Raw genomic sequence first — 14,906 nt, 5'->3', positions numbered from 1 at the left:
CATTGTACCAAAGATTTCCCCCATAAAATTCCCTTGTGTTCAATAACTTAACAGCAGTTTAATGAATGTATAGGAATCTCATAGTATCAACAATGCATCTGCTTTGCTGCCTCCATGTTAATTTATATCATTATCTGTACTGAGCAATAATATCATTACTAAACTGCAATACCACACAAAAAATCTCAATTGTCACAAGTAATTTTACTTTTAAAACTCATCTGTGTTTAAAATGATTGAAAAGAATATATGAGTGAGCCATTTTCATTAGGTGAGACCAATTATCTTGATTAATGATTGTTATGCACTAAAATAAAGTGTTATTTTGATAAAATCATGGCATTTTGTTCAGGGTAAAATTATGTAAACTAGAAAAATAAACTTTCTTCCAACTAGAGTTCCCCGCTGTACTTAGAAAAGGAGAAGTTAATCACAGTAGAAATTAATGTTATAAAATGCTATAATATCTTAATACTATAAAAATCACATAACAGGGAATTTTGGATAATTGGGGGAAAACAATTCCAAACCAGAACAACCTGGTGATCGGACGGCACCAGAGCACAGCTGTACATTCCATGTGCTGTTACAACTACCCAGTGAGTGCCCATGACCAAGTTCCACAGCCCTTGGGGCAACTGCACAAGTCTCTTGGGGAACCCCAGAGTGGGCTCCAAGCACAGCCTGGAAGATGCCACATTCCCCGGAGTGGGATATTCATCCTCCTGCTCTCCAGAGAGTAAAGAATCAGTCCATGTTGTGATGATGCAGTAATGAATCTCAAGGTGTGAAAGGCAGGACCCAAACACTGGGATATATTGACTCATGAAGTTGAATATTCAATTCTTTCCTAAATATCATCAATATCAGCAATGGATCATCTGGTTAATATGTACAAGTATAGCTACAGAAAACTACAGCATTATCATCTACAAATCTTGTAGATCAGACAGTAAAGTGCTTTTTATGGATCTCAGCAAAGTTGTATGAAATGGAACACTAAACTTGTGTCTTCTTTACAACATAGGCAATCTACTCACCTAATTAGACTAATAGTACAAAAGAAAAAAAAAGAAATGAAAACAACACAGGAGATTAGTTTTGTGCTACTGCTCAAGAGATTTCCAAAATTTCTACCAGTTTGCCAAAACAAGTCATCAACATGATTAGTTGCTGAGAGACAAACTTGGGTTTGTTGATGAAACTAATAATTTACTTTTTCTTTGGCTGTTGTTACATAGATACACCAACAAGCAGATCTATCTTATTACAGATACAAGACCCCATAGATTGTTTAAGATAGAATGTACATCTTATAAAGGCATTTCTAAAACCAAAAATGCCCATTTAATGTCATTTAATTTACCAGAGTTCAGTATCTACTAAAAGCTGAACATCCCTTTACCAAAAGCGTAGGTCAACTTTTTCTCTTTATGAGCCACCTTTTCTTCTTATAGGCAACATTTTCTCTTTATAGGCCAAGCACTCAAAATTCCCAAAGCAGAAAAATGTGAGCTGAGATTTACAGCAGAAATGCACAAAGCACAGCAGCATCTACTGATGTTTCTGACCACAATAATGCAGCAGTCCCTGAAAGCATCTCATTCCTTCTGCTCTATTAACCTTTCTGCTCACTGTCAGGCAGAGAAGGCCGCAGGGGTGATGCCACCAATGTAGCACCATCTAAACAAAACAGACCTATCACATTTAAATATATAGAAATACTTTCATTATTCTTAACTACCACTCCCTTTTGATTCTTTTCAGTGACTTCCTAATTGGCTTTCCAGGCATTCATCGATTAATGAAGTAACAGACTCTCAGATTACAAGCCAGCAAAGCAAACCAAATAACTAGTCTTTTTTCTTTAGTAAATCAAGAGGCCAGAACCTTACCCAAAATTATCAGGGATCTCTCCCAGTCTGAAAATGGGAAGGTTTCAAAGGCAGGAGGAACCCAAATTATTTGTATTATAGGTCTTTCTTTAATTTGAATTAAGACTAAAAATAGTTTGTGAGAGAATGCAAACAATCACAAGGAACTGTTAACACAACCTCAGATTTCTCCTTCATGCTCCCCTGAGAGAAAAGCTGAATTTCTCCCATTAGCAGTCTCTGCCAGCTCAACTTTACTGACCAAGGCCTTTCTTCCCAAACCAGTCAACTAATTAACACAGAGGTGTGAGTGGAATTTTTTGACAGGGAAATCCTTGTTTCCATTCACAGGCTCTGTGGCTCAAACTACGCACACTAACAATGCACAGCAGAAGAATGAAACAGCATCTAAATGTGCCTTTGAAAACTCAGTTTCCAATATTCTCCCTATATGTGTCTAGTGAGTTTCATTCACAGGATCCAATAATTATTTCTGAGTGACAGAAAACAGCAACTGTTCCAAATCTTCAGAATTCCTTGCCAATTAGTGGTACTACCAACTCTGTGAACAGGAGACAAAGTAAACTTGCTTCTAGAAGCCATTTAAAAATATTTCTGCTGGTGGATGCAAAGCATTGGCATATATTTAATCCACTGGCAAGACTGGGAGGAGACAGGTGGATGTTTCCTTGTGTTATCAGGTAAAAAATGAAAGGAATGGGTTGAAGCATGCTTGGATCAAGGGCACAAAAGCAAGTAGCTTTTGTTCTCTAATACTTCATGAAGATTGTAGAAATTGCTTTTGAACAGGGAAATAACTCCACAAAACCCCCGTCTTCCTGACTCTTGAGAAGGCCTTACATTCCATGACACAGTAAAACTGAAGTGGGAAACAACTGTGCTAGAGCCATTATTCAAGATAATCAAAGAAGAAACATACTCTACCTTCTGGAGTTATGCACACATGATGGTGATTTCAAAGGTGCTACGGATGTCAACACTAAAGCTTCCCCTAACCAGGTCTCTGTGTCCTTGCAGGGGAACAGTATCACCATACCATTTCAACACATAAGGAATGGATGCCAATTTATTATTAGAAGCCAGCTAGTACATCTCAGAAAGCAGACTACCCCTGTAAAACACTGCTTTTTCACAGTAATTTATCAGCAGCTTGCTCAACATAACAGCTTTGTCCCTATTTTTCTAATAAATGGCAAAGCAGTTTTCCCCATATACAATCTCCTGTTGCTAATTTAATTAACTGGAACCATGTGACTAGTTTATCTCTCATAGTACACCCTTTTTCTTGAGAGGAACCTATCAATGCCTCCTGTATTATTTTCCTGCCTGTTTCCCACTACCCTCACATTATCCAATAGGAACCAAGCCTATGTGTTATTTCCCTTTGGCCTGCAGTTCCAAAGGCTGTTATCTCTTTGGCACACAGGGGCAGGCAGAAAAGACAGCCTGTCCTGACCCAGAAACACCTCTCATGACTCACCACTGCACTTTCAACCTCCAGTGTCTCATGCCTTCCAGAATGTGTTTTCTGCCTGTGTATCTCCATAACTAATTAATTCTTAGCAGAGTGCTTACTAAGTAGATGAGAAAAGTACTGTAGCTGCAGGCTGTACTTATGTTAATTGAGAAGTTTAGGCTCACACTGGTCAGCTTCTAACCTTTGTAACAGCAACATCTGAACACAGGATCAATGTTCATCAGAAATACAGTCAAAATACTTTTCCATGTTTGCCACTTCATTCCAAAAAATGAAAATACCATTCCCCTTAAACAAAACAGCTTGGTGACCTCTGGTAGAACATACACCACTCTGAGCCCAGAGCTCTGGATCACAAAGGCTCTGAGATGCTGATGCACAGCCTGGAGCCTTGGCTGTGAGAGGCCAGAACTGGAAATTAGAGATTTTCATGCTGCTCCGTGATCTTTACACTACCACGTTGCATGGCATCATGTAAGGGATGATATCCACCATCTCTTTTGTTATTTATTTCCTAAATGGCTATTATAGCTCAACTATTCTCATGCATAAAGGAACATTCTAAAGACTCCAGACGGCAAAATTGTTTAAACACAGGTATTCAACTAGCATACTAGACAAAAGAAACTAAATTTCAGAAGGTGCAAAAAAGAAAGTAACAGAAAGCACAGAGCTGGAATAAATGACTAGTTTAATTAATTCCATTCATGTAGCCTGAATTTTACACAGTGTTTATGAATAATTTATAGCAATTGAAAAGAATTGACTTCTGCTTATGTACTTAACAAGTGAAGTCTAAGTTTCCTAAACCAGCTCATTTACCCAACCCAAGTTTGTGGCACTCACAACTAATGCCACGTATCTGAGGCCTGATTCTGGAGCCACAGTGCCTGCACAGAAGTCTGGGATTGCTTCTTTCTCAGGCTTTTAATAAAATCATAATCATGTTACTTTGCCATCAACAGTGTGTAAGTCCAAAAAGACCATGGGTTATGCCATCACTTCCTGAAAGTGGTGGAGGGTACAGTGAATTACCAAGTAACATGAAGTTAAACAGCATTAAATAGGGAGGAAATGCAAATGAAATTATAGAGGCACTTTGCAAGAATGTAGTAATTTATGTAAGAGCAATGAGGACCCCATATTCGGGTACACACAATGTTTTAGAAGGAACAATACCTAATTAACCTCCAGTATCTTCAAGGTATGTTTTATTCATCTAAGCATATAGAACCAAAATTGTTTAGAGTTTTAATTCCTATTTACTTCAGCTATGCATCTTGGAAAAAATTCTATTTTGAGTCTTAATTAAAAATCATCTTGTTCATGCCTCAGTTTTCATCCATTTAGAACTTGTGTTTATTACATTCAATGCCAGTGAGGCAAAATTCAAGTGGAATAGTTTTTCCTTTACTCTTAATCTAGAGAAGAGAAGGCTTTGACAGCTGCAAGAAGGATGGAGAGGGACTTTGGTCAAGGGCATGGAGTGACAGGGCAAAGGGGAGTGGCTTTTCACTGACCTTGGGCAGGGTTAGATGGGATATCGGGAAGAAATTTCTCCCTGTGAGGGTGGGCAGGTCCTGGCACAGGGTGCCCAGAGAAGCTGTGGCTGCCCCATCCCTGGAAGTGTCCAAGGCCAGGTTGGACAGGGCTTGGAGCACCCTGGGTTATGGAAGGGCAAGGGGTGGAATGGGATGCTCTTAAGGTCACACAAACCATTCCATGATTCTATGATTCCCAGATTTGAAAGATATTTTGGCCTCTGTGTATAATTTGACTGTGAACACACAAGCAAGCTGCCCTGATTTACTCAGGTTTCGCTTCCCAGCCTGCTTTCCACACATCTCTGCTTTCACACCTGTTGCATCAGTAAGACACAGTTCCTTGCATTTTTGCATGCTTTGATATCTGCATGCAGCTTGTATCAAACCTGTGTTAGACCTGTTTGTATAGAAAGAAACAACAGTGACATACAGATAAAACCAGTTACATTTACTTTGAACTACAGGTGTTTATTTCATACATGCAGAGGGAACACAATCCACACACAGAAGAACAAAGTTACAAGGCAGTATCAGAGGACACTGTATTGCAGAGTTAATCCCTGTACATCAGGAAAGGTGTTCATGGAGAACTGCAAATGAATTTGTTCTGTCATGGAAATAATCACAGCATCAAAACAAGCAGAGTCTGCTCTGTAATGCTGGAGGAGCAATCACAGCACAGACACACAGACATGCTCGTGGGAGATTCCACAGAGCGAGTTACTGTTCCCTCTCCTGAAACTATATACTGTTCTATACTTATGAAAAAATTAATCTTTTCTGTAGTGCAGGGTGGGTGATTATTTTGGTTATAAATGTACTTCCACTTTTATGTTGGTGCTCTCTTATTTTGCATAACCTGAAGAACAAATACAGGTTCTAAATGCTATAGAAGTCCTTGACTTCAAAAAAAGGCACAGTTTGTTCTGCTGAGGAAGGTTTTCATCAAGCAGAAAACACAAAAATCTTCACATGCTATCATATTATAACTTTAAAAATAAAAATAGACCTAAGATGGCATTTAGTATTCCTAACTAATATCAACCTGATCTGATATTATTAGATTGCCCTCTTTCTATGTTAAAAGTAACTAATGGGTCAATTTTCTCTCTGTCTCTCTATGGTGATACATGACAGACTTTTTGCCCTGAAGCCAAGATCAGAAAAAGGCATAAATAGCTTTTGATGAAATTAAAGTCTCTGCTTTAGGGGGCTCACTGTTATTATTCTGCTATCATGGGTTTGAGATTTCCCATCCCTCTGCCTCAAATAATGATATCGTTGATACCTAAAAGCCTGCACTGAAATGGTAATTTATATGACAGAATGAGTTCAGTGGAAAAACACAGGTTTACAGTACCTGCCTCATTTGAAGCCACCCAGCAGTACTAAAACCAGACATATTGTGATTGCCTTGCCCTTCCCAAAACATGACATAAATGCTGTATGGAAAGTGTTCCTTCATCCAGTTCTCATCACTGCATTGCAATTCAGTAAGGCTGAGATCTTAATGTAAGGTTTGTACTCTTTTCCTTTGCATGCTGATAACACTGGTAGCTAACACAGAGCACAAGGTATGTGAGAACAGCAACACAGGAGAAAATGTTAAAGGAAATTTTTATCAGCAGGTATTCTATAATGTCACTATAATGTGATTAGTTGCACTGCGTTCCTTTAGCTTTAGGTTCTTAAACACAGCTTGGGTTTCCTTAGCAATTTGCTACAGAGAAAAGCTCTGGTTTCAAGACCAGGGAATCTCACTTATATAAGAACTGTATTTGCAGCTAGACCTGCAGCATCTCTCAATTATTCAGCCACTGATAGTGCAGTGATTATTGCAAACTAAATTACGGTGCAGGGCTCTTTCCATTTCTGTAGTCTCTGCACTGACCACTGTGCAAGGTCATTGGAGTTCTCTCATACTCATATCTATATCTGTAAGAGTATTTAATGTCTTGACTCCAGTGATTTCAATCCCAGCTGAGTGCCATGGTGTACTCCTGGATCTGGGCTGCAACTGTTGCATTATCATTCACTAAGTGAGGTGTTTCTAAAGACATTACTGCATTATCACTACAAAGCAACTCAGAGTGATGTTCAGTGCCTACAATAAGGTGCCAGACAGTTTTTGCGATGTTATCAGATTATCCTCTTATTTTTTAAGAGTCAGTAACAACTCTATTCAACAGGTTTCAGTATCTTCATCAGTCTTTCTGGCCCTAAGGCTGTACAAGTCTTTGATATCATTATTACTATGCAACTGCAGTCTTTTAAATCATTTGAGAGACAAGAATGCAATGAATCCTTTGGTACAAAACACTGACCTGTAGTCAGGATGTTTCTCCATAATCTCACTGGTCACCTACATGGATCAAAAGGTCCAAGTCTGAAAACTTTCTGACACACCAAGAGTTCTTTTTGAAACAGGCAGTTTAGGGCGTGGGAAAGTGCCTCAGATATTTTCATGGACCATGACTGGCAGTTTCTGTGCAAGAATTTTTGAGGTTTGTTTTACACTCAGTGTTACCTTTAACTGCTGTAAAACACCAGAGAAGGTTCAGGTAACTTGTGTGTCAATAACCTGTTCTACCTTGAGTATGCATTTTCTTTTTCAACTATACAGAGATAAAAATCCACGGAATTTTAACAGAAAAGGGCTTTTTTATTCAGCACACTAGATTTTTTGAGAACTTTCAGTTTTCATCCTGTTTACTAATCTAGAATTGCCTCCTGTGTAAAACCAAAGACATAGAGACTCTCAGGACAATGCTAATGTATAAATGTGCTACACATGAATCAGAACGAAGTAAAGAACTGCAAATTAAGGATCAGATAAGTAGTCACTAACAAAGAAAAAAACCACAAAGCTCAACAAATATTCACTGAATACTAATTCTGTTTTAAACTGTACTATTTGTAATGAAATGCAATCTTACCAGACAACCAGCTTTCTACTACAGAACAGCATTTTAAGCATGCACCATGTACAAATCATCTCATCTTTTCAACACTTGAATGCATAAACAAATAGTTGCAAAACAGCAAGACATCTCACCAGTAGCTAATTTATTGTATGACTTCACTCATCTCATGATGAATAATTCCCAAGTTGGATTTCCATTTTAAAGTATCTATGGTTTTTATTACTGTCTCTTAGTTAAATCCTTCTTACTTTACACAATAAAATTGTTCTAATTGCCTACTTGAGAAAAGACTTGACTTTAGTAGGATTTATGGATGTAAATTTCTGATTAAAATTACTCTTCCCAAACCAACATCAACAGCTCACACAGCAATACAAATACTTTTGTTCCACAGCAGTAGACAAGAGTCTGGAGCCCAACCTCCCTTGAGTCAGTAATACTCTGAAGAAATACACTTATGCTCTGAAGAAAACTGAGTCACTTCTAAGTTTCTCTCTTCAATCAACTGGTAAATTCATTTAAGCAGCCTGTAGTGAAGAGGCAGGGCAATCCTTATTCTAAAACAAAGGACAGTGAAAAGAGAGTCCTCCATGGCCTTTGGATGCAGCCCTAAAGCAGAGAAATCAGGACACTAGAAGGGATTATATCCAGATTAGTCTGATCTCATGGATACACAGGCAAACCTTCATGGTTCAACAGGAATCAAGTTAAGTCCATCTAATAATTTCTGAACACTGCTATCGTTAATATTATTTGACAGTCAACAACACATCACATAACACAGATGACATGACAGACAAATGGGAATCTAATAACTTTATCTAAATCCTGTGTTACTGCCACTTGAAACACTTTAAAATGGAAAATCTCACTGCAATTACAATGTTTTTTAATCAGTATATTCTTTTAAATTCAAACTGTGTGCTCCTGCAGAAAGTATTAAGAAACAAAAGCTGTTCAAGGAATCACACCAGGCTCTTAGAACAATGAAATATTTCTATTACACAGTTCATGGAGACCTACTAAAAGAGACACAAAGCCTTTCTCTGGCTGTTCTTACAAGCACTAGAACATAAAGCCCTCAATTTTTGGGGTTATCATGGAGGGAAGCAGTCCTGTAGCAACCAGCCTTGAGCAGCAAAGGGGAACACCAGCACAGGTATAACTCATTGTCTCCCAAGATCAAAGATGCTTTTCAGCTCTGATACAGGTTTGAAGAGATCAGCACTTGTACTGTATTAGAGCTTTGAAAGAAAACCAGATGTCTTCTATGTTGGCTTTGGAGAGTCTGCATTAATTTGTGAAGTAATTTGCACAGTGGAATACATGAAAATAAATGCAGGTGCCGAGTGAATAAAGGCAGCTGGAGGGATATGTTGGGGATGTGCCTTTCATACAGAAATCAAAACTGTTATGTATGTGATAATATATTCAGGTATTTAACATAAAGCACTTAAAAAGTTGTCCCACAGTCAAGGTTCCTCTGAGAAATTTTCTTGAAATATTTTCATTTTCAATGTCTCTTACTGGAGTCAAGCTCATCTCTATGGGAGAATTTCCAGACAAAGGACAAATGGATTCTCCCAGGAGCCTCTGGAGGGGGTAATATTCTTACACTGAAAGTTATTCAATCCTTCATTTTCAAATGCCATGTAGGCAATCCACCTTTCTGCCACCCTCTACCTAAACATCTATTCTATGCTCTTCTGGGTTAGGAAGTTTCCTCAGGAGATCTCAATGGTAAAAACTGGTCATATATATTGGTTTGGTGAAAATCAATCAAATGCCAAATTCTGAAGGGGTGGAGATGTTAGAGCTATGGTGTTAAAAATAAAAGCCTCCCAAAATGGAACAAAAATACACACCAAGCTTTCTTCAGCCTAGTTCCATTTAGTCCTCAGCTATGACACATTTTCTGTGTATCATATTAAGAGTCAGCCCCAAGTTATTTTTATACCTGCACAAATATCCCCCAAATGATAATGCCCCGAATGAGTAATATTTCAGCAACACTTTGCAATTGAATTAGCAGCTCTTGCACTCCTGTATCCCTGAAGGCACCAGCCAGACACCTCCTTTGTGAATTACCAGACAGCTCATGGGAGTGACAAATGAGCTGGAGTTCTCTAGACTGTGCTTTACAACAGATGTATTTACACATTTCACAACCTACTGGTAAGGGTGGTGCATGCTACTGCCAAATGTTAAATGAAATGTTATCAAACACAAGTCTCCCAACAAATTCCCATCATGTTGACTATTCAGATCAGCCTCCCATGCCTAATTTTTCACGTTATGTCCTCAATCAAGAATTTTTAAAACTATTGTTATTATTTTAATTACCCTTTTTTTACTCACCAATACATGAAAAGTACATGTTTTACATGAACACAGAAACTGCAGAATGCTTAACTTGTGCCACTTAAATTTTTAAACTACTTCATTAGCTTATTTAATAATTAAATTTAAAAATATCTGACATCGAAACCGTAAATCTGACAGAATTTTGTTGCAGCACCTTCTGAACAGCAAAACACAAAAATACAGACAGTCCACATTCTGCAGAGCTATTACAGATTATGCATTTGAAGTGACGTGCCAGGGTCAGTGGACTTCATAAACACATAAACCACAAATATTAATCTGGTGGTGGGATATAACCATGGGGTTTTTTTCATATGGTATTGTCTGTTCACATCTCCAAAAATACTTTTGTTTCTTTATCAGCATCTTAAATATAAAGGTCTAGGAAACAGTGCTTTGGACAGGGGCCTTCTAATTTGTCCTGGCTATGAGCAGATTAGTTTCTTTATGTGTCTTTAAGGAGAACTAAGCAATTAGAAGGAAAGAAAAGAAACAAAAATATCCACAGTCCACAATTGTAACTTACTTTAAAAGTGAGTTATCATTTAATTGTCCTTCTTACACTTTCAACAACGTCCGGAAAACCTGCAAGCTTCCAAGGTTTGTTAGCACAAAATTGGCACTGAAATTGAAACTCGTATATTAAAAGCTATTCTGAGGAAAAGATCTAAGTTGTTTTCAATTATAATATATGCATTTCACTCTGCACTTGTTAGTCACATGCTTCATGCACCCAGGAAACAGAAATTATTTTCTAAGATTGAAAAAACACATTTATTATTAGTATTTTCAATAGATAACATTTAGTAGAGAAATGTGTGGATAATTCTGGATTCTGGAGTGTCTGAATAGCAGGGGCTCTGGAGACAACTTGTGCACAAAGCAAAAAGCCATATAACATTAATAACTAGAAAAAACACTTAAATTTGATTTTACATCTAAGACTACATATTTTTCAGAACTTTCGAAATGGGGAAAGAAATTTTGCTCCTACCTCTTCCAAAGCCCATAATGAATCAACCACAGGCTTGATCTTCTTACTGTTATATAGATTTAAGAGTTTGTCCATCACACCCTTGATGAGGCCACCTCGATTCTGTTTGAAAAGTAGATTCAGCAGGGAAAATCCAGCAATGACTTTGTTCTCCTCATACAGCTTGATAGGATTTACTTTCTCAACCTGCCACCACTGGAAACCAATAAACAACAGCATAGTTAAGAAAAACATTCTTCACAGGAAAATTCACAAGAAAACCATCTGGGCAGATGTGACAACTCATCAAGCAGACCAGGAGAAAAAGCCAAGAGAAGCAATAAAGATCTGATTTAATGATGAGGGGAAAAAACCCATGCAGCTGAGTGATATGCAGAAATAAAACACAAAATTGTGATGCCTGAGGTCAGGGTGTCAGAAAGATGGTGAACAGACCTGGGTTTAGGATGTGGGTCTAGAAATAATGAGTTTGGACCTTCCTTCTTACTTTTACAACCTTTTGTTATCTCAAGACAGACACTTAATCTGCCAAACATTCACAGGCAACTCTTGACTATTCCTGTTCTCTCAAAACCAAGGGAACCAGGCACTTCCAGCTTCCAGTTACTTTACATTAACCCATTATGTTAATGGTTTATACCCATTATCATGTTTGTTATACTTGAGCAAACCTCATAACATCTAATGAAGGGATTTTATCTCATTTAGCCCAAGAGCATCATTGACACTGAGATGCCACTTCCTTGCAAATTTTATTTGCATGGGTACATTTTTAATTATAATTTTCATACAACTTTGATGAGTTAATTTTGTAGTATAATTACACAAAGAAACCAGTTATACTTTTATACAAAATTTTATACGCTTTGTAAATTAATTCAATTTCTTCATATTTACTCAGTCAATAAATACCAGTATCATCTGAAAAACATTTCAGTGGAAATTTAATTAATTGGGCCATCCTACCCCACAGATTATATACATCTGGATATGCTGACATTAACAGTAAAAAGGCTGCATAGCAAAGAGTATCTTGTTTTAGATCATGAACGTGTGACAATAATAAAGATCATCCCACTGCAACCAATAATAAAATAGGAGGCAAAGAACAGCTTCTTGCTACAGTCTCTGATTTATCTTGTTTTCAACTACACAGAGACTTTTGAAGCCAATTCCTCCTGGGAAGGAGTTGTTGCTGGAAGCTGCAAGTGAGCTCTTGGCAAAAAGATCATATGACAGATCTTCAGACAAGACTTTTCCCTCTGTTTTTCTTGTACGAAGGAATCACTTTCACTCCTGGTTAGCTTATTTCTCGCTAACAGTTTATTTGATGTATCTGTCCCCTTTTTGATCTCTAGGATTTCTGTGCAGATTTTTGTAGGAAAAAAAAAGTGTTTGAACTTTGAATTTTTTAGCATCATTAATTAGGAAACCAATTCCACATCACCATCTCTTTGATGTCACTTGAGATGAATGTGGAGAACTGAAAAATGCATTTCTGTATGAAACCAACTTAAGAAAAGATGGAAATGACTGACACAGGCCCCATCTTAAGAGATATATGTCCTTTAATTCAGTGCACTGTCCTGACAGTACCTTCAGATATGAGGAATCTACAGGGTGGAGTTATTCCTATCCATGGATATGATATTCTGCCATAAGTAAACAAATAATGCAGTCTATGATTAGCTGTATAGCAGATCTCTGTCTGATAACTTACTATTTCAATATGCACTGCAGACAGATCCAATTCCTGTCTAGCTGGCCTGTCAGATGAAAACATGGCACAAACCCACTCTCTTTAGCAACATCAGAAGCAAAAACTCAGGAGAGATAAATGAAAATTATAAAGATGAAAATGCTACAGAGAACACTGAAGTTGAAGGAAAGAGAAGAATCATGGCATGGGAACACTTACCGATTTTGCAAAACTGAAGAAGCTTTTTGTCTCCCCAGTAACCATGTTAGATGAACCTGTAAAAGATAAGTACATTCACACACCATTTATTACATGCTAAAGGCAGACCATTAACTATATGCAAAATAATTTCCATTATTCATATTTAAGAACAAAATGCCCAGGTTTAAAAGGGGTCGTAGAAATCCCTATAGTTTGGGAATAATTAACAAGGAGGCCATGGTGACTGAGCCCTACAAGTTCATAGGAATTCTGAGATGCCATTGACACTCTCCCAAGTCTCCCAAGGGCAGGGGCAATACTTTCTTTGTATTACCTATTGCTACTCCATAATTTAGTCTGTGCTCAGCTTCACTAAAATCCATGAATGGAAATGACCACATATCAGTCACCAGTTCTGAAAGGAGCGACATGGATGATTTCAAGCTTTGCAAAGCTTTAGTTCTGAAATAGGTACCTGCTTTTTTCCACTCACCATATAAAATGTAAGTCCCAAGTGGTTTGAGAAGACTGAGGCCTTTCCCAGTATTTTCTCCACAAAGACAGTCCAAAACAATATCTACTCCATCTGTTGAGATTCTAAAAAGCAAGAAAAATAATCTTACTTTGCCCAAAGACCACAGGGCTGCTCAGCCAGGAGGATACAGGCTGATTGATAACATAACACCAGCATTTTCCAGCTGCTTTGGAAAGGACTCTAAGGCTGAGACTTTGACTACATGAAAACTTTATCCTCCTCAAAAGACATTTCCAGCTCATTCAGTGGTGGAATTCAGGTTTGTCAGGCCAGCCAACCACACCTCTTAGGGTTAGAAAAGCGGGAAACTGTCTTGTTCCTCCTTTTGGGGAGCTTTCAGTAAAATTATATTATCAAAACCCAGGTGACAGATATAAAGCTCTTCATTGAGTGAATGCAAATGTCAGCAAATGTTATTTTTTTTTTGTCAATGGATATTATAGAGAAAAAGGATATTTTTTTACACATATTCCAATATTATTTTCCTGAATTTATAAAGAATCAGATCTTGTCCTAGTTCTCAGACAAAATGACTTGTAAAGTTATTTAGAGAGTTTTCAATTTCAGTATCGATGAGATATCAGCAAAGAGTTAAATCAAGCAAAGAGAAGACACCAAGAGTTAGAATGCTCAGGCTATATTAACGAAAGCAGAAAATATTTATATTGTTTCAATAAACAGTGTGCATATTTATAACTTTCCAATGGTTTTGTGAATGCAATGTCAATATGATGCTGAAGAAGAAAAAACCCCAAAACACCCAAATATCCTAATTTAGGGAGAAGAGGGAAAGCTTTCTGGCTTGTAATGCATCTTTGTTTCCTCACAAAGCAAGGTGAGGCTCAGACACCCACTGGTTACAAACAGCAACACAATCAGGCAACTTCCCACCACGGTACCTCTGCCACATGTGGGGCAATAAATTAGTTCTGTTCTGGATGAGCCTTCACTGCAAAGGAATAAAAACTGCAATCAAACAGCTTTCGGTGCCTTCCCTGAGTGAACTGATTCCTCATCCCCCAGGAACAGTTTCACATTCATATCACCCCTGATGGGGTTTTTTGTTTGCTCATTTGTTTGGAGTTTGGGGTTTGGTTTGGTTGGGGTTTTTTTCCTCCCTCATGAAAGCTTTTCCCTGGAATACCCCAGTCACCTGCAATAAAGCAGGTTCCTACCACCATCCTTTCTCCTCCACAGGTTCACCCTTTTCTGCTCACAGACCTTTAAGAAAGGAACATTTTAGCAGAACATAGTATAGTACACAGCTAATATC

At 37.8% G+C, this 14,906-nt stretch overlaps 1 protein-coding gene across 2 annotated transcripts in view; it reads right to left on the bottom strand.

The window, feature by feature from the left end:
- VAT1L (vesicle amine transport 1 like) overlaps positions 1-14,906 on the bottom strand; it is a 53,230-nt gene that overhangs the window by 16,718 nt on the left and 21,606 nt on the right. For both annotated transcript variants that reach the window (XM_071567807.1, XM_071567808.1), the window contains 3 exons: positions 13,592-13,695; positions 13,117-13,172; positions 11,199-11,393 (listed from right to left, as the gene is read on the bottom strand). In XM_071567807.1, the coding sequence (XP_071423908.1) occupies positions 11,199-11,393; positions 13,117-13,172; positions 13,592-13,695 (355 nt within the window). The remainder of the gene's footprint in view (positions 1-11,198; positions 11,394-13,116; positions 13,173-13,591; positions 13,696-14,906) is intronic.

This window comes from Pithys albifrons, chromosome 12 (genome assembly GCF_047495875.1).
Source record: "Pithys albifrons albifrons isolate INPA30051 chromosome 12, PitAlb_v1, whole genome shotgun sequence".
Lineage (NCBI taxonomy): Eukaryota > Metazoa > Chordata > Aves > Passeriformes > Thamnophilidae > Pithys > Pithys albifrons.
This window is presented reverse-complemented; position numbering and strand designations above follow the sequence as displayed.